At 32.5% G+C, this 19287-nt stretch overlaps 2 protein-coding genes across 2 annotated transcripts; both read right to left on the reverse strand.

The window, feature by feature from the left end:
* Nucleotides 1-10893: 10893 nt before the first annotated feature.
* Nucleotides 10894-13371, reverse strand: LOC118039790 (probable NAD(P)H dehydrogenase (quinone) FQR1-like 1). The gene is made up of 2 exons (XM_035046589.2): nucleotides 12579-13371; nucleotides 10894-11504 (listed from the first exon to the last, which is right to left on the reverse strand). The coding sequence occupies exons 1-2, from the start codon at nucleotides 13124-13126 to the stop codon at nucleotides 11246-11248; spliced, it is 807 nt and encodes a 268-aa protein (XP_034902480.1). The 5' UTR covers nucleotides 13127-13371; the 3' UTR covers nucleotides 10894-11245.
* A 747-nt stretch (nucleotides 13372-14118) lies between these two features.
* On the reverse strand, nucleotides 14119-17025 carry LOC118039789 (deSI-like protein At4g17486). The gene is made up of 4 exons (XM_035046588.2): nucleotides 16757-17025; nucleotides 15527-15779; nucleotides 15134-15421; nucleotides 14119-14776 (listed from the first exon to the last, which is right to left on the reverse strand). The coding sequence occupies exons 2-4, from the start codon at nucleotides 15735-15737 to the stop codon at nucleotides 14505-14507; spliced, it is 771 nt and encodes a 256-aa protein (XP_034902479.1). The 5' UTR covers nucleotides 15738-15779; nucleotides 16757-17025; the 3' UTR covers nucleotides 14119-14504.
* Nucleotides 17026-19287: the final 2262 nt, after the last annotated feature.

The following is a 19287-nucleotide window of genomic DNA, read 5'->3' on the forward strand; positions in this document are numbered from 1 at the left end:
GTAAAGAAAAGATATTAGCACCTCAAATACGCCCTACCTTAGTTAAGTTGCATTATTTTTTTGTCTAATAAAATCTAAGGTTTTGTCGTGTTTTCTAGTTGTTGGTCCGTCTATGATTTAAGAAAAATCATTCTCAGTAAAGAGTTCTTTATCTTATCAAGTAAAACCTAACCGTTCTAATGTCAATAAAATAATTTAATATCCGGAATACATCTTACGTATAAGGTCATAACCCCATATACTAAAAAAACACAAAATAGTTTTTTTAAAATTTTTGAAATATTAGTCTAGTTCTCGCGACTTTAATAAATTGCTTATTAAAGCCAAAATGCATGCTAATACATATTTTTGAATTTTTGTTATATGAAAATATGGTATGATTTTTTTTTTATACTTGGCCGTATGCTTGAAAAAAAAAATTAATGTTTTGATGAAAATTAAGTATTTTAATACTAAATTTATATCTTTATGATATAAAATACAAATCAATACTAAGCAAAATTTAGTAGAAAAATATGTGGAAAAATCACTAAATCTTCTTTTAAAAAAATTTGCTTTTTTTTATTCTAGCTCAACTCATATAGCTGGGCTGGACCCAGCTAGTGACCTGGCAAAATTACGCGTGAATTTCTTTACGCGTGCATGAATAGTGTAAAGTTAATTAAATTACCTTCGCACAGTAACTAAGCTCATTTGCAAGAATAAGAGAGGAAATGTGTATACCTGGAGGTGACGATATGTATTTTTTAGTCTTCCTCGTCTGCGTTCGTCTCGGTCTTCTGTCCTTAGCTCAAAACTCCTATGTTTGTTCGTTCTCATTCTGTTGGTGTTTCCTTCTGTCAGCTATTCGTTCTTCTCTTTAGCTTCTTCCTCTGGTTTTCTCTCTAAAATGCTCGGTTTACAGTGAAGTAATAGCTGAAGCTTTGGAATTGCTACTGAAGAAGAAGCCGAGGGTGTGCCTTTCGTTTTTCACTTCTCTTCGTTCGTCCCCTTCTGGATTCTCCTCCGCTGTTTCCCCCTCTCCCTGTTTTTTTCTTGTCCTCCTTTTCTCTCTTTATTTTTCGTTCGTCTGTCTAACCCCTCTTCTCCTTCCCTTCTATTTGGTCCCTCCTCTAGCTTTTATAGCCAGAGAATGCAGGCATTTTCGGTAACGGTCGGCGTGCATCACGGTGGCGAGAAATATCAACCGCGAGATGTGCCCCCCTTGATTGCAGTTCTACTGTCTTTGAAAATAAAAAGAAGGCCTCCCCTGTCTCTTTATTTGCCAGCCGTTTTCGATTTTCAAATGGATATTTCTGATTTGAACCTTGGATGTTTTTAATTTTCATTTATTTGCTTTTCATGGTTTTCATTACCCGAATAGTAATTGTTGCGGTTAGCTGGATTGACTCTAGTTTTTTTTTAATTGATTTTTTTAAAATTCATCCTTTAACATCTGATTCATTGATAATTGAGTTTTGGTTTATTTTTTTTGTTATATATTCTTTCTATGAAGTTATCACAATCTCTTGACCCTTATTTGATAGGTTAACTCAAGTTATTTTTTGTTCCTTTTATTTATTTTATTTTTCAATGTAATCCTTCAATATTGGGTTGATTAGGAATTGAGCATCATGATTTTTCTTTTTACTTTATATTAGATTATCACGGTCTTATAACTCAGGTTGCGGGTTAGGCTGATTAACTCAGGTTTTTTTTTTTCTTTTTTTAAAGTTTATTTAAAAAAAATATCCTTCATTGTTAAGTTGATTGTGAATTAAATTTTATAATTTATTACAGTTTGTGTTCTATAAGGTTATTCTGATTTCATGACCAGGGCCATGAATTTGCTCAATTAACTTTGGTGGTTTTTTGTGTCCTTTATTAAATTATTTGTTTTTTAAATTTTATTCTTCAACATTGGATTGATTGAGAATTGAGCATCATATTTGTTTTCTATTTATTTTTTATTGGGTTATCACGGTCTTACAACCCAGATTACATGTTTTCCCAGGTGAACTCGGTAATGTTAGCATGTCTTCCAAGAACAAGAAAAATGTCCAAAAGTTACTAAAATAAAAAAACTATTTCAATAAACAAATTTAGCAAACACAACTGGGTAAATGTCTTAATTTGTAAAATTAAATATCTTAATCTACTTTTGTCTCTCAAATTTTTCATTTTTATTTTTAGTTATTGTTTATGATTTTTTTTTAATTCATTAACACATAGATTTTGATTTGTGTGTGTGTGTGTGTTGATTAAAATGTTTACTAGTTATTTGACCTACACCTCGTCACGGGTTGGAAAATTTCTTTTGGAAAAATAAATAAATATGCAAGCTTTTCAAATGTGTTTTTCTTTTAAGATTCTAATTATAAATATAAAAAAGTCTATGCATGCATTTAATTAAATATAATGAGAACCATATGTGCCAATAAATGCAAAAACCTAAGTGTTAACACCTTTATTCAACTCGTTTCGCTGCAGGTCAAATATTATAACACAAAAGAATTAATGTTTAGATGTTATTAATGTATATTTTTACATCGAATAAAAAATATTACCATGAATCAAAATGTTGATGCTTACATACAATAAAATATAATATAGATCATATGTGTTAATAAAAATAGATAATATTTAAAGCTAATTTTTAACGTAGCATAAGAAATGAACAATGTTGTAATTGCTACAATGAAACACTATTTTCTTGGTCTTTATATACTATTCTTTAAAAGAAAGTGTAAAGAAAAAATTTAAAAAAAATTACAAAAGAATAAAGATAAAAACAAAAAAGAATGGTATAAACAAGATACGTGTAGAGTGATAAATATTTAAAATGTAAGAAATAGAAAATAATATTTTTTTTTCTAAAGAAAAGTGTAAAGAAAAAAGACTTAAATTAAAAATATTACAAAAAAATAAAGATAAGGAAAAAAAAATGATGATGATACACAGATCAAGTATATAAAATAATAAAAATTTCGAGTATAAAGAGAAAAAAAAAAGAAAAAACTTGTGTTCTAAAAAACAACAAAAATTACAATTTTACCACCCCTACAATAAAAATAATTGATAAAATTTACAATTATATCCTTTCTACAGAAAAACACCATTTTCTGTATATGTATAATAATGTAATATGATAACATCGCTAAGTTAGGTTCATACCTTGAGAACTGGCTCATCAAAATGCAAATTAACAATTATAAAAAATCAGTACAACTATAGATCTTACGAGGTCTCATCTTTAATATGTGATAATAGGTTTACTTGATTAATGTGTTAAATCTACTCTAAATTTATTTTGCCCATTCAACATATACAATCTCACAAAAAAAGATTTTTTTTTAGATTAACATTAGTGTTCAGGTCAGCTTGCGCGTACCTCGACTAATCTCACGAGTCTTGAAGTTAACGATCATGTAAGTCTTCAATAATTCTGAAATTTGTAAAACTTAAGATAGTGATTTCTGAAAAATAAATTCAGAGTTTAATCAATTAAGCTATATTTATCATGATTCAAAAAAAAAAATTTTTGTCAGCGCATATGAGATTTTACCGTTGAGGTGTGTAATTCCAGTAGTAATTCACACAATACAAATATTAGAACGATGATTAGGAGCTTAAATATATAATCCGTACATGAAGGTTTGATATCCTGAGTTTCAAATAAATCTGTGGACATATAGCTAAAACAGTTATCTTCAAGGTTCACATTGAATGAACCCATAGTCTAAAACTAGTCAAAATTATCAAATAAAAATTGTTCCAAGAAAAGACCTGAATAATTTTGTTTTGTTTCCATTACTGCTTTTATTACAAAGCCAATCTTGAAACATTTAATTGAAAAAAAATCAAATAAAAAATAACAAAAAAACCCGATAACAATTAAAAAAAATGATGTCCAATTCCCAAGCAAAGTCATGTTGAACAATTAAATTTGAAAAAAAAATAGATTTAAAAAAAATCAAGTTAACCTATTAAATTTGGATTAGAAGACCGAGATAACTTTATAGAAAGTAAATAAAAAATTATAGAGTTCAATTATCAATCAACCCAATATTAAATGATCAAATTATATAAAAAAAATATTCAATTAAAAAAACATTAAAAATTGAGTTAACCTGTCTAACTTGCAAAACTCGCGAATCAGGTCATATGACCGTGATAACTCCATAGAAAGTAAATAAAAAAATAATTATGAAACATAATTCCAAGTCAACTCAATATTGATGGATGAAATTGAAAAAAAAAATACCCGATTCAACACGGCTAAACAATAAAACTTGCGACTAAGATCATGAAATTGAGATAATTCCATAAAAAAAAAAAACAATGTATTTTAGCATGGAAAAAATGTTTAGGCGATAGTGAATTTCTAAAGAAGTAAGAGAAACCCGAGAGTTGAGTTAAACCTTGATTAATTTGATAATATGATATAAAAAAATAGGCAAGAACAACAAAGAATAATAATAAAAAAAATATATTGGGTTAGGTCAAGCTGGGTTAACACATGAAACTCATGCCCTGATATATGAGATCGAGATAACCTCATAAAATATTAAAATCAAAATAAATTAATTGTGAAAAAGGAACTGAAAAAAAAATATATCTAAGTGAAACCAATCAAATATTTCAAATCCATGATCCTAAAAGTTAACAAAATATGGACACAATAAAATATTGGAGGGTCAAATTGAAAAACAAAGTTTCAATAAAAAAAAAAAAAAAAACAAATAGCAATCAAAAGAATAGAGTCTAAATTCTAACATAAAATAGAATGAGCTAAAATATTGAGGAACACAATTAAAAAAATAATTCAATTAAAAGAATGATATAAAATAGTGAGGAATGTAATTGAGAAGATAATTTAATTAAGAGAATGATTAAAAAGAAACTTAACAATTAAAAGAATATGGATTGGATATGAAAGGTAAGAAAATTAAAAGAGGGTTAAATTGAAAGAAAATTTCAATTTCATTGATTATTTGACATAAAAAAATAGCATAAAAAATAGACACCAAATCTAAAAGGAAAAAAAATTAAAGGGCTACTTTAAGAAATTGCAAGGGAAGGTTTTTTAAATTGAGAAAGAGAGAGGAAATAAGGAATAAAAAAAAATAGACACATAGCAAAACTAGATTATTTTTTTGGGTACACATGCCACCTGTTAATGGAGGCTATGTCATGAGAAATAAAATATCATTATGGAAGCTAGATTTTAATTGTCAGATAACGCAGTATAAAAATCGTGGAAGTATTCACGTGCAACCAACTTTTTAAGATTAATTAATATTTTATACATGCTTAAATACTAAATTGTCCCCGACCAAACTTGACATCACAAAGAAAAAAACCACATGGAAAAAATATAAAATTCCATTGGGCCAGGACGAAAACAATTTTAATTAAAGAACATTTTGGTAATTATATTGTGCATTTAAAATTCATAATATTATTATTTCAATCCACATTTACTAACCATAAAAAAGCTACGGTAAATGTTCTGCACCTTTAAATTTCCTTTTAATATTACACCTTCGATAACATCGCCAAGTTAGGTTCATACCTTGAGAACTTTGGCTCATCAAAATGCAAATTAACAATTATCAAAACTCAAGAGAGCTATATATCATCTCCTACGATCTTTAATATTGATTATAGGTTTACTTGATTAATCTGTTAAATTATACAAAAACTTATATTTATTTTGCCAATGCAACACATAGAAGTTCACAAAATTTTTCTTCTTGTATTCCTATTCTCCTTGCATCACAAAGAACCATCAACACCAGCATCATGACTAGGAGAATGTTCGCCCGAATTCCTTCCCTTCCATGTCTCTCATTCACAATAAATATATATATATATATATATATATATATATATATATAAACCTTTCCCTTCAGCTTAATTTCTAAGATCTTATTTATTTTTATGTTTTAAATGTATTTTTTTAAAAATAAATTTTATTTTATTTTTTTTACTATAAATTAATGTTTTTTTGATATTTTTAGATTATTTTAATGTGTTGATATAAAAAAAATATTTTAAAAATAAAAAAATTATTTAATATATTTTTAAATAAAAAATAATTTAAAAAATAATCATAATTATACTCTTAAATATATCCTTTAATGTTTACATTTAAGCCCCACATGAATCTCGTTATAAATGTTTGGAAAAGGGAATTTAATTTCTTTCCCGTACAATTAGCGATATAATCGATATTATAACTCATAACAAATAGCAGTGTAGCCGAAATCAGCAACAACTATTGACATTATAGTTTTAAAATTCGGTCTGGTTAAAAGCTTGGATTCTGAATTTTGATCGGGTCATTAGGTCGGCCGGGTCACTTATTATTTTTTTAAATTAAAACGACATTGTTTTAGTAAAAAAAAACTAAAAGTTAACAAGTTTACAGCTGGATCTTACTGGATTAACGGGGTCATTGGGTCAATCAATCAGGTTATACCAGGTTTTTTTTTTTTTTTTAATCTGATTTAATTTTAATTTTGAATTAATTAAATTTTAAATTAACTCACTTGATTAGATGAGTTTTAGAACTAGGATGAATACCCTTTTCTTGAAAGGATTAAATTGTCGTTTTATATATTTACTTGCTCTTATCTGTTCCAAAGAAATCGTCCTTTCTGATTGCATGTCTGTGGAAGGAAATCTGTGACCATAGACTCTTTTCAAACAAAAACAGAAAGCTAGAAAATTTGTCTCTCTCTGAGGGGCTATTGGTTAATTTATTTGTTTTCGAGCTTTATATAATTTAGTTACAGTTTATAATGTTTTTAGTTTAAAAATAAATTAAAATAATATTTTTTAATTTTTTAAAATTAATATATCAAAATAATTTAAAAATAAAATAATTAAAAATATATATAATTTCAACCGTGTTTCCAAATATAATTAAAAGACCTAGAAATTCTTCGACGGTTCAACCAATCATGCATCAAAATTGCAATTTCCTCTCAAAATTATTGCTAACAAAACATCCCAACTCAGCAGATTCTTTGACCATTAGGATGACTGATTGATTTCACCTAGATGCCCTCAAGGATTAGCCCTTGATTAGCCAAAACGCGTATTAGGGCTTTATTGGACCCCACACCGATTTCAAGACCAAGTCAGGTCTTGTTTTCATCATGGCAAGGAACATGATACCTTCAACTGGTAAATCTCTTGTTTTTTAATGTTTTGAACAGTACAACTGGTGGCATGACGAGGTTACTAGTTTCCTCAGCCATTTCTACAACAAAGGAAGCAAGAATCCTGGCTATGCCATTGCCCGAGAGACGCCTGCTCTAAATTAACAACCTCGAACTCGAAAGAGACAGTCTTGAGTTTTCTCGTATCGACTGTCTTGCAAAGCTGTAATTTAATTACCTCATCACAAGGGAACTGTGACCTTATGATCTCCAATTAAATAAAAGGTATTGACCTCTTCAAAGATGCTTCAAAATTTTCTTCTCTTAAGGGCTCCACTATATACGAATTAATTTGATAGATCATCACTTCAATGCTTTGACTGGAGGTCATTGCAAATACATTTCCGTATCGTATACTTGACGGTCCACTACGTTCCAGTCTTTATGTGTACATTACTTCTTTTGCCTTGTGCCCCATAAAACACTCCATCCTCTATTTGCCTAGCCCATCACCCCCTCGGTATAAATACACTCCACCCTTAGTTTCAAATGCCACAAGACATCTCTATTTTCCACTATTACTAGCTACTTTTTTCTGTCTCGAAATGTTTACCTCTTCAATCTCCGATTTAAATAGCATGCTGTATGACACCACGAAAGGCGCTACGGGAAGCAAGGGAACAAATTTGATATACAGGGATGAGTTGAGCAAGAAGACATCACCGAAGAAGATAAAGAAAGGTGGTAATTGCTTGGCAAGTAAAGAAGAAGATGAGAGGGAGAATTTTGAGAAAAGAGGGGATGCCAGCAGTGTGCAAGAAAAAGATGTGATCAGAGTGAAAGTTAGGATGACAAAAGAAGAAGCAGCTCGATTAATGGCCAAGTGCAAAGAAGGGGGGCTTCTTGAGTTCAAAGATGTCGCACATGAACTTGTCCAACTTCCTGCTAATCGTGTTAGAGTTGTGTCCTCTAATGGTGGATATGGTGGTTTGCTTCGCAGTATCCCTGAAGAAAAGTAGTTTGAACTTTGAACTATGTACCAGTTTCCATAATGGAATCAAAAACCCTTTATTTATTTAAAGGAATATGTTGAGATGGAAAAGAAGGAGTTCTGAAATGTGCGCATGAGCTGTATTAAATATTAGATTGATTCTCTAATTAATATTAGAAATACAATTAGTTGATGAATCTCGTATTTGTATATATATAAGAACAAACTACTTGTTTATTTTTTTTTTTCATTTTTTGTCTCCTCGTGTTTAGGAGTAATTGTACTTGTATATTGCCTCATGTTGGAGAAGAATAATAGCATCGAAGTAATCTAAAGAAACTCTTTACGTGGAGAAAATTGTTGATTCTACTAAGAACAAGCTTAACTAGGTTTGATAAAGAGCTATTACTGACCAAACCAATAAACAAGTTTGAACAAGAATTATCTAATGAAGGTCCGTCTTTGGCCCAGTTCAAGTTAAACCAAGCCAAGTGTGAATACCTAAAAGCTCATATCAGCTTGTCCATTGCCGAACCAAGGAGCCATAGGTGGTTCAAGGATACAGCTGAATGGTTAACGAGAACTTCAGAGACTAATATTTCAGATTCTAGAAAGATGAGTTATGGCAGACGACCTGAATGGTTCTGTAACCTGACATCCAATGATGTAATAGATAAATGACTTTGATGGAAGGATTTAAAAAATGAAAACAGCGAAGAGTGGTTTAGAGAGGAGCAATGCCATAGAAAACGCAGCACCATAGAAGGAGCAAGCTGCTGGTATAAATCTCTTATATCCATTGTCTACAGGGCCGGACTTTTGAATCTGCAATTCAATTTTCAAAAACCCACGGATTAACATTAGCAGCTATGGCACAAAAAGACACCATACCTATTCAAGTCTCAACAAATTATAGTACTGTCAGTATTGCTGAGCTTAGCATCTTTGTAGATCAATTTGATTAAAGTTGGCTAGATTCAAGCTATTTTGCCATTTATTTTCCCCTGTTTGACTATAACTTCATCTAGTAGCAGGGGCAACATATGAAAAGAATGTACGGAGTACATGTTTCATTGTTTGCCTCAACTAATTGTAAGTTAACAAGATCCCAAGCAACCACATATTAGGCAACGAAAGGCAAAAAAATACAGCAGGGATCAAAGAAGGTATGCAGGTTTCACAAGAACAGGAACAGAAGATTATGAAGACAGGCGTGACAGGTCACTGCAGAAGCCTGCAGTCTAATCAATTGGAAATTCACATTTTAAGGATATGTAATTCAAAGTGTTAACTTCAAAAACTAATAATTATTTTGGACACTTCTATAATATGATAGATATACACTTGTAAATTATCAAATGAACTTTTGGCACCATCCAAAAATCTTCAATGTTTGCTTAGTTAAATCTTTGTGGGTGGATTTTGCACCTTCCTAAAAGCATTAGAATTATTCTTTTCCCTCTGAATTTCCAAGGGAATTAAATTGAAAAGTTCACAATAATGGTTCAGAAGGGGTTCCAAACAAAAGGTGTCATAAAAAATGCTGACCATGAAGTAAGAGGAGGAAATTAGTCACCTGCTTTGATGGGGATAAGCTTGTATAACCAAGTCTTTGGTACTCGTCTTGAACTGGAAAACCCTGCAAACATCTAGAACCTTGAAAGATGTGGAATAGAATCCCTTCAACACATATAGTTATGAGCTGAAAACTTAAAAAAATGGAGGAAACCAGAATTCACATGCATATTCATCATAGTCAAATAACATACTTTCTTATCCGCTGACAATGTTCTAAAAAAATATGGGCTTATCATGTAAAACTGCCCTCGAACATCATCTGGCACATTTGGTACCCAGTTCCAATTTAGTTGATGCTAGTGCTTTTGTGTGCAGGAACCCAACCATGAGGATCCCCTCAATCAAGGTGCTGCGGCTGTCTCAAGAGATAACCCCAAATTGTTTGAATCCAATGTGAGAAAGGCAATGGCTGGTGGGTATGAGGGACAAGCCTTCTTCCCTCACTCAATCGCTGTATCTAGTTGCTGCCTGTCGATGGAAAGTGTCAACTTCAGTGCATGAAGGTTCAGGAGATAGTAACTTTGGTCATATATCTCTCCTGATGGGTGTTGATCCTAGTTCTCAAAATATTGCAGTATCGTTGTGCCGTGTCTGTGATACTCCCTGGGCTTTTACTACCCTATTCCATGATATGAATCGATCCTGCAGCATTGATCTTCACAGACTAGTCATGTATACATTTTTCTTGATGCTGGCAAGGAATGATACTTTCTTTGTAATTCAGTCTTGAGAAACAAGTAATGTGTTCGTATCTTTTAAGTACTGTCTTGTGTTTGCCAGACAATACTGAAAAACCACAGCTGCAACAATTTGAGTTCTTGCTTTAAATACATGGCAGTGTCAATAAACAAAGCAGCGCTGCTGATCTTACTACTAGGAGCTCTCTTTAGACTTTTGCATTTTGAATTAAGATACAAGGAACCCTTTGTCGATTTCGTAAAAAAAAAAACATAACAGAGTTTTGATCAGGGCACGAAACTGTTCAAAATTCTACTATTTTATTAGAACGCAGCCCAGTGATGGTGACTCATTTAAAACTACTCTTTCTATCTGCTCAGGGTGGCTAATGATTTAGGGAATCAAATTTGATCAACGGTTCATGTATAGGGTAAACAGCAAGTCGTTCACATTGCAAGACTCAGCAAAATGCTTAAGATAGAAAACACAGGCAAGTCATAAGCAAAAGGTGGGCTAAGAAACACAACCTCACAATTTTTATTGATCAACGATCAATTTGGTTGGACAATCAAAAGGTTCATCTGAAGAAAAAACGGTACAATCAAATGGAAACTCCAAACCATGTAGAAGGATCTAACACTCCGAAGAAACGGGGAGCCAGAAGCTGGGAACCAGTGAAGAATGGGGACGGAGTAATGTTAAGCTACAGCAGAATATGCTCTCAAGTCCTAAGCTGTCTAAAATCTATACACACGTGATATCTATTCAAACACAAGAGAGAGCATGCACGAGATCAACATATAAAAAAGTTGGACAATAGAGATGCAAATGAATGTTGGTTTTAGCAGCACTAGTTGTGTTTTTCACCAGGCGCCGGTGAAAAGGGCCTTGCAAATCTTTTAACTACTGTAGCCATGTATTTTCCCTGGTGCTCCGCAAGAGCTAGTTCTGTTGCACTTGGCTCTCTTGTGCCATCTCCAGAAAGGAATCCTGCACCATACGGAGATCCTCCTCTAATGGAATCCATTCTGAACATTCCAGCTCCAAAGGTGTAGCCGATAGGGACGAAGACCATCCCATGATGGACTAACTGAGTGATTGCTGTCCAGCTGCAAATTGATCAAAAGAAATCAATTTGATGAGAATTATAAATTTTCACACTGCAAAAAGAGGCAAGTTTCCCTAGAACAAGTGCATGCTACTCATTCTGACTGCATGTCCTTTTTTAATGTAATTGAAAGTGAAGTAGGAAACTGTGGAGTGCAAAACCCCAATTAGGGACCTGATATCAAGTCATCAGGAAGACATTTTTATGGAATTGGATCAAGGGTACTTCCTAAGCACCTATAAATGCAAATGCAGTTCCTTAGCAAGACATTCTTGTGGCACCTGGTTACTGCTATACTTGGCAAGCTAACAATCTAAGAGCTATGAGAAATCCGTTCTTTGTCGGTATAAAAATATTTGACAGAATGATGTTTGGGAAGGCTAATCAAACTTTAACTATCCGTCTCCCCACCAAACGAGCTATAAATCAATAAAGAATTTATTGAAAATCACTAGTCAATTAGGGAATAAAGTCCAAATATGAGCTGCATCACCAAAATTTCTCATAAAATCAATCCTGAATTATCTTGAATATTTCAAGGCCTGCGAGAATAAATCTTCCTACAAACACTCTTTTTTTCTCTCTCAAAATCACTTCTACCATACAACTTTCTTTGAGCTATTAGCAAAACTTTCCCAATCAGTTCCTGGAATTGAAAGTCCCCTGATTCCAAATAACTTCTTTCTGATAATTTGCAGATAATAATTTCAGGATCAATTTACTGACCCATGCATATGTTCATGATCCTATACCATTACAAGTATTTGTAGGCCATACCTAATTATAGATCACTCTAAGCAGAAACTTTCAATAAAATCCAATATTTTCTTGTTTATATATATAAGATTTATGTCTAATGTGCTATCCCTAAAAACCACATCCACTCCTAAATAGATGCCATTTCTCCACACCATAATGAACGTTTTGTAAAGAATATTGATTGTAATCTTTCCAAACTAATACACCAACTTGATCGCATCAAATTATAGCAAAACAAAAGCCATCATCTCTCATTAAATAACCAAAAAATCAAACATTTGCCAAGATAACACAATCAAATCAAGCATTTACTTACGCAGTGGTCTCCTGCCCACCACCCTGTGTGCCGGTGCTCACAAAGAACCCAGCAGGCACACCTGCAAGCTTCTGCTTCATCCATAACTCATGAGTCGAGTCAAAAAAAGCCTTCATTTGAGCTGCCATGGACCCAAATCTTGTAGGAAATCCAAACAAGAAGCCATCAGCATTAACCAACTCATCAACATTTATCAAAGGCACATCATTTCCTTTCTGGGGTACCTTCATTTGCTCTAAAGTACCCTGTGGCAAGGTCTCTGGGACCCTATACAAAACCCCTTCAACCCCATCAACGGAATCCACACCTTTCTTTATTCTTCTTGCCATTAACTCCACATGAGCATACATTGAGTAAAAAATAATAAAAATCTTGCACTTTTTAACTGCTAATGTGGGATTATATTGAACTGGGATTGTTGTGTTTGTGGATGTGATTTGGTTTTGTGAGGAAATAGCAGAGTTTGTTTCTTGGAGAGAAGGTTCTTGATCAGATTCCTTTATAGGTAGTCTTTTCTTGCTTGGTACACACCCACCACCTTTACCCATATCATAAAATTCAATAAAGAACCTGAATTTCTGATCAAGAATTTAGAATTGTTGATTTCTTTGTGTGTTTCTGGAAATCTTAAACTGGTCTAAAGATTGGATAGTTGCTAAAGTTAAGAGAAAGATTAACTTTTTGTATCGACCTGATTAATGTACAGCATAAACAGGAATATAAACAGCTAACATGAAGAATTTGTATGTCTGGGTCTTGGTCTTTGACTTTATTCTTTTCTTAGCTGATCTTGCTGGCATTTTCATTTCTGTCCATATAATATGTGCTTCATGAAACGTTGTCGTAGGATTCTGAAAGTAACAGCAAAAAGCACATTTTTTTCCCTCTCGGCTCGCTCCACCCTTCTTTCGTTTTCTTTCAATTTTCTCATTCCTCTGTCCTTAACGCATGGTTTATTACTTTATTTTAGTATGTCTTGAGATGATAACCCTTCGCCTTTCTTTGAAATGGGTTAGATCCCATGTTTAGTTCTGTTTGGTCTCCTTGAATTACTTCCTTTTTTTTTTTTTTTAATTTACGTGGGTGTCCGGGCCAGCTTGCGCGCACCACGACTAATCTCACAGCTCACTGAACATCCTACAAACCCCCAGCGAACATGTAAAGCACCGCATTTTTAATTTACGTGGGTGTCCGGGCCAGCTTGCGCGCACCACGACTAATCTCACAGCTCACTGAACATCCTACAAACCCCCAGCGAACATGTAAAGCACCGCAGGGATGACAGGCCTGCACGGTAAGATTTGAACCTAGAATGCAGAGGAAGGGAACAAGTCCCTTCAACCGCTGGTCAAGACCTCATGTGCAAATTACTTCCTTTTTAAATGGTTAGGTTACAAGCCCCGCAGACCTGTAGGCCATAGAGTAACAAGTTTGATTTATCTTTAACTTATTTTATTAATTATTAATCTCTCTGGAAATCTTGCTATTTTCGAGTCTTTCTAGTTGGGATTTTTCTCGGTTGAACAGAAAGCAACTTAAGTTGTAAAATAATGAGAATGGAATTTAAGGGCAATCAGCACCAAACGAGAATACAAGAGGAAACTTTTAGCCGCAAAAATAGCACACGTGGCCAAAGTCAGCAAGAGCCTGAAAATGAAGAACTCAATGTAATTCGTGGACAACTGAAAATCCACATCAGTTCTCCGCCAATGCAAACAGGCTTTGCATAACATCGGAATACAATCTTAGAAGAGAACGGGAAAACTCCTGGGAGGCAGCCCCGCAGAAACAGGATAAGAGGTGTGAAGTCATCTATTGTAGCATTCAAGGACAACAAACTAGCACGTATTTACTTTCCAGGAGAGTTGTGGATAATAGAGAGATGTTGATATCCCCAAATGCCCAGAATTGCAAAGCCACAACTGGTTATCTTTCTGTGGAATACACTCCCTTTTGTCCTTCCTTAATCGAACCCTTTCTGGACCTCTTCAGCTCCCATGGTGGTAGGCAGCCTTTGTAGTGAGAGTGTAGAAACAATGAAGACATGGACACTTCCCTTTGGGGCATTGATATTGATGAAAAGCAACTGAAGGAGCTTCTTAGCCTCTTCTTTTCGCTTTCACGTTCTTGATAATTGGGATCATGTTGTACTTTAGTGGCTTTAAGGGCCTCTGGGAGTATACAGTTGCAGAGTGAACCTAGAGAAAGAAGTTAACGAGTGAAAATAGGTTCAATGTATGCAATAGATTATATGGAGAAACAGTCACGAGGGAGGAGGCACGGTGTATGAACACCCAACTCGCGTAAATAATCTCTGATAAATATGATTAAACTTTTGTTTCTTGTTGCTGTCAAAAGCTACAAGAGATTACCTTCATTTAATACTGAAGATAGGACAAGGAGATGAGAAGGGAACGTACATAAAATGATAAAAATGCAGCATAGGTGTTTGGGTGGGTTCAATTATCCACAACAATCAACTGATGAGAAGTATTTAAACCTCATGCAAAAAATGGCACAAGGGTGATCATAAAGGAAAGGTACTCATCCAATACCTATTCTTGCTAGTCGATTCACCCATTTCGGTATTCGGTTCCCAGTCAATTTGTAACATGTATCCTCACAGAAGTGGTTGCAGTTCTTAGCAATCAAATGATATGTATCACCATTGTAATTTGCAGATTGGAGCTCCATGAACTCTCTAACTTGTTTGGGATCTAAGATTGTTGTCCCCATGAATATTGATTTCCTAAACTTGAAACCAGGGCACTGTCGGGGTTCAACCTCAAAGACACCGCTTGATGGGTAGTCATGGGCTCCGAAGGCATATTCCACACCATAGACTGTAAGCATGCACAAAGACACCAATGATTCATTGCATTTTATTACATATGTGATCTATTCGAAGAGAAGGCAATCAACAGCAATGTGTAGTAAGTCCTGCTAACCTTCCACCCCAGAGTGGTAGATACCAAAGCCTGCCCAGTAGGCATAGCCATTAATGTCTGTCAAGTCATACACATTCAGGTAGACAGGCGTGTTTCCTGGGCTATAACCTGATGATTTAACTTTTGGGAAGATGCAAAATCCTGTGACTGCTGTGCCCCTGAAACAAAGGGGCATAAGAGAGTGCCACCCATTCTTTGGTCGTGATATCATGTTTTAAGGATGAAACCAGGAACAAGTCTACCTATTTCTGATCTGCAAATGTGCACTCACAGACATTAACCATTCCATATTAAGGAAAAGATGGAAAGAAATGAAAAGAATACAGTAACAAAACACAGTGCAATTATTCTTTTGGATAGTATGTGAATGATGAAACCTCATGGTTTTGACAGAGCAGAAAAGAAAACTGCTGTAATTTACCTATAAATAACTAATTGGCTATATCCTCTCTCAGACAAAATTAGGGTCGGAAATGAGTATCTATTTAGATAGACAGAACTTGACTAATCAGGATGCACGAGTATTGGATGACTGCATTGATCAGTACAATTTTATTTGGTTCTTAATCCTAAGTTATGACATTAACCTGCGAGTCAGATATGAACAATAGATTCCCTACACCAGAGGATCCCAGATCCTATGAGTAAACCTAAAGTGCTGTGATTCATTAGCAATGACACAAGTCAAAAATCACTCATAGTCCATTCCCGAATTGCGACAAAAAGAAAGGACAAGTGGACAATCGGATGTTTCCCAACAAAAAGATTGCAGTACTGAAAAATCAACTAAGTGGATCTGCTACACATAATTCTCAAAGAAAATGGCTCTTTCAAGGAGACAGATCAGGTCAACAAACTCAAAAAGGAAAAGCCAGGTACACAACCACCATTGTTAACAAAAGAAGAAAACATTGACCGTGAATACTACAAAACAAATCACGAAATTCAGAACTGGAAAGAACACACCAGAATAGTTTAAGGAATAAAATGGAAATCCAAGAAATCAAAATCATTGTGAAGAATTATGAATCAAAGACACTAACTTTCCTTACTAAAGAAAAACAAAACAAACAAGAACTCACAATCCGCAAAAGAAAAGCAAGCACAAACTTCTCAGAATTCCACGAAAATAATGCAAATCCATCAGAGAAAAGATGGGAATCGTAGGCACATTGCAAGAACAAAGCAAACCCATGATAGAAAACTGAAAAACAAAGAGACCCACTTTACCTGACTTTAGAGGTTATCCATTCAAGAACCATAGCATCTGTTGACAAGGGAATGCCATAACAAAACTGCCATTTGTTTTATTTTAAAGGTCAGAAATTGAACAAAATTTACTGGGAATGCAGCGGTGGTGAAGCAGTGTGTGTCAGAGACCCATACATTTGTTCCCTTTTTGTTCTTGTCCTGGAACTGACAGAAATGAAAGCTGGAGTCAGCACAGAAACTGCTGTCCTTTCTTGCAAGTCCAGTGAGGAAAGAGAGAAGAGTCAATAAAGAAAAGAAGAAGAAAACAACAATAATTGATTATCAAATTTACTGAAAAAGGTAAAGGTAAAAGCAGATGGGATGGGACATGAGGGTTGACTGCATTGCTTTTGGAAATCAGACGAGACTTCTCTGTTTCCTCCAGCGCTAGATGTCTGATTTATTAGGAAAAAGTAATTAATTAATGGAAAATAAGTGTTATGGTGATAGCATTTTGTTTGTATTTATTAGTACCTGAAAAATTCTCAATATTACTTCCTTGAGGTTCTTCATTATTTTATTTCTTAAATTCTTAATAACGTAACGCCACGCTGAATTCTCCTTAGTTTAAAAAATTCATAACGTTTTTTTTAGTGTTATTTATTTCATAATTTAGTACTATTTATTTTTTTACTTTCACATTTATTTTTTATATTTTTAGAAATTACATGGGCTAAATTATATAATAATTTAGATTGATAAAATTTTAAATTATAATTATAATTTTAAAAAATATGGAGATAAATATTAAAATATTTAAATTATAAAATTCAATAAAACAAATCACCACAAAAAGGTAAAATTTTAATTGAGTATAGCGTTCATGAAGGTTAAATTCAAAAATGCTTATAAACTTAATATGTGTTTTGGTGTTTTTACATTATTTTAATGTGCTGATATTAAAAAATAATTTTTAAACAATAAAAAAATATATTATTTTAATATATTTTTAAATAAAAATCACTTTAAAAAAATAACTATAATTATATTTTTAAACATATTTTAAAACTCTTATGTTTCAATGCCTACGAGAAGACCAAATATATATATATTTTTTTTTCCTTTCGTAGACCACTTTAGATGAATTTTATTCATTTGTTTGATAGCACATTTACAATACATGGATTTAAAAAAAAAAAAAAGCATTAATGTTAGAATTTCATTATAAAATTTAATTGAAAGATATTTTAGTCTATTGTTTTAAATATAGTTATCTATTTCTTAGATGTAAATTAATTTTTTTATATGATATATGATGACTCGAATAGCGGACTGCAATTTCAACTTGACAAAACTTATTAAAAAATATAATTGTGAACATATTATATTAGCAAACCTTAAAAGTTTGTTTGGAAATGTAATTATGGTTGTTTTTTAAAGTATTTTTTACTCAAAAATATATCAAAATAATATTTTTTTTAATTTTTTATAAATTATTTTTTATATAAATATATCAAAATGATCTAAAAATATCATAAATATATTAATTAGAAGTAAATAAAAAAATAAAATATTTTTATTTTTAAAAAATAAAAACAAAAACAAATATTTCTCTGATATTATTAGAATTCTAGTCAAAAGCTTCTGTGCTTGCAATTCTAGCTTTTGGGCATTTGGTACTAGTAGCGCCTGCACCCAATTTTTTTAGACTCGGTCTAGAAGTTGAGTTCATTTTCATCGGATTTTTTTTAATATTCAAATTTTTTTTAAGTTTATTAAATTTAGGTTTATTATTATAAATTTAAAAAAAAAACAGCCAAAATAAAATATTGTGTATAATGTAAAACACCAATAAATCACGAGTCGAGAGACCAAATTCTAGGAAAAAAACGGATGAAACCAAAAGAAAAAAATTGTATAATATAATCACATTATTAATTATAAACCTATAGTATTATTATCTTTTTTTATCATGAGTTATATTACTATCTTAAAACTTGAACAAAAAACGGTAAAATTTATTAAATCCTATCTGTCCTCATCATAACTCAGATCAATTGTTAAAGTAGCCTAAAAAATTAGAAATTCTTCTATGAAAATTTTAAACTCAAAAATTTATATACATGCAGATAAAGTATAAACAGAGTTCACGAGTTCAAGTTATTTTTGAACCATTAAAAATTTATATGATTATTAATTTTAAAATTTATAAAATTAATTGAGATGTATGTAAATTGGTGCATAGATTTCTTAGTAGAATCTATTTTACTTTGAATAGACACAACCACAACTAAACCAGGGGTGAACCGCAATTAGCTAAAAATTAACAGCGGGTGACTAATTCATAGCTACTCTTCCCAGCAAACCATTCATGGCCAAGAACTGTTCCTCTACCTAACATTTTTTTCTTTTTTTCATTTATTCAAAATTATCTATTAATCTGCTTTGGTTGACCGGTGCCTGTTGGAAATCAATCGAGGTCAGGTTTGTTTTCATGTTCTGTAATGTAATTTGCTTTTCGTACTTTTTTGTAGTTTTCTTGATGTTTGCTACTGTTATATCGGCCAAGA

The sequence above is a fragment of the Populus alba genome, chromosome 4, assembly GCF_005239225.2.
Source record: "Populus alba chromosome 4, ASM523922v2, whole genome shotgun sequence".
Taxonomy (NCBI): domain Eukaryota; kingdom Viridiplantae; phylum Streptophyta; class Magnoliopsida; order Malpighiales; family Salicaceae; genus Populus; species Populus alba.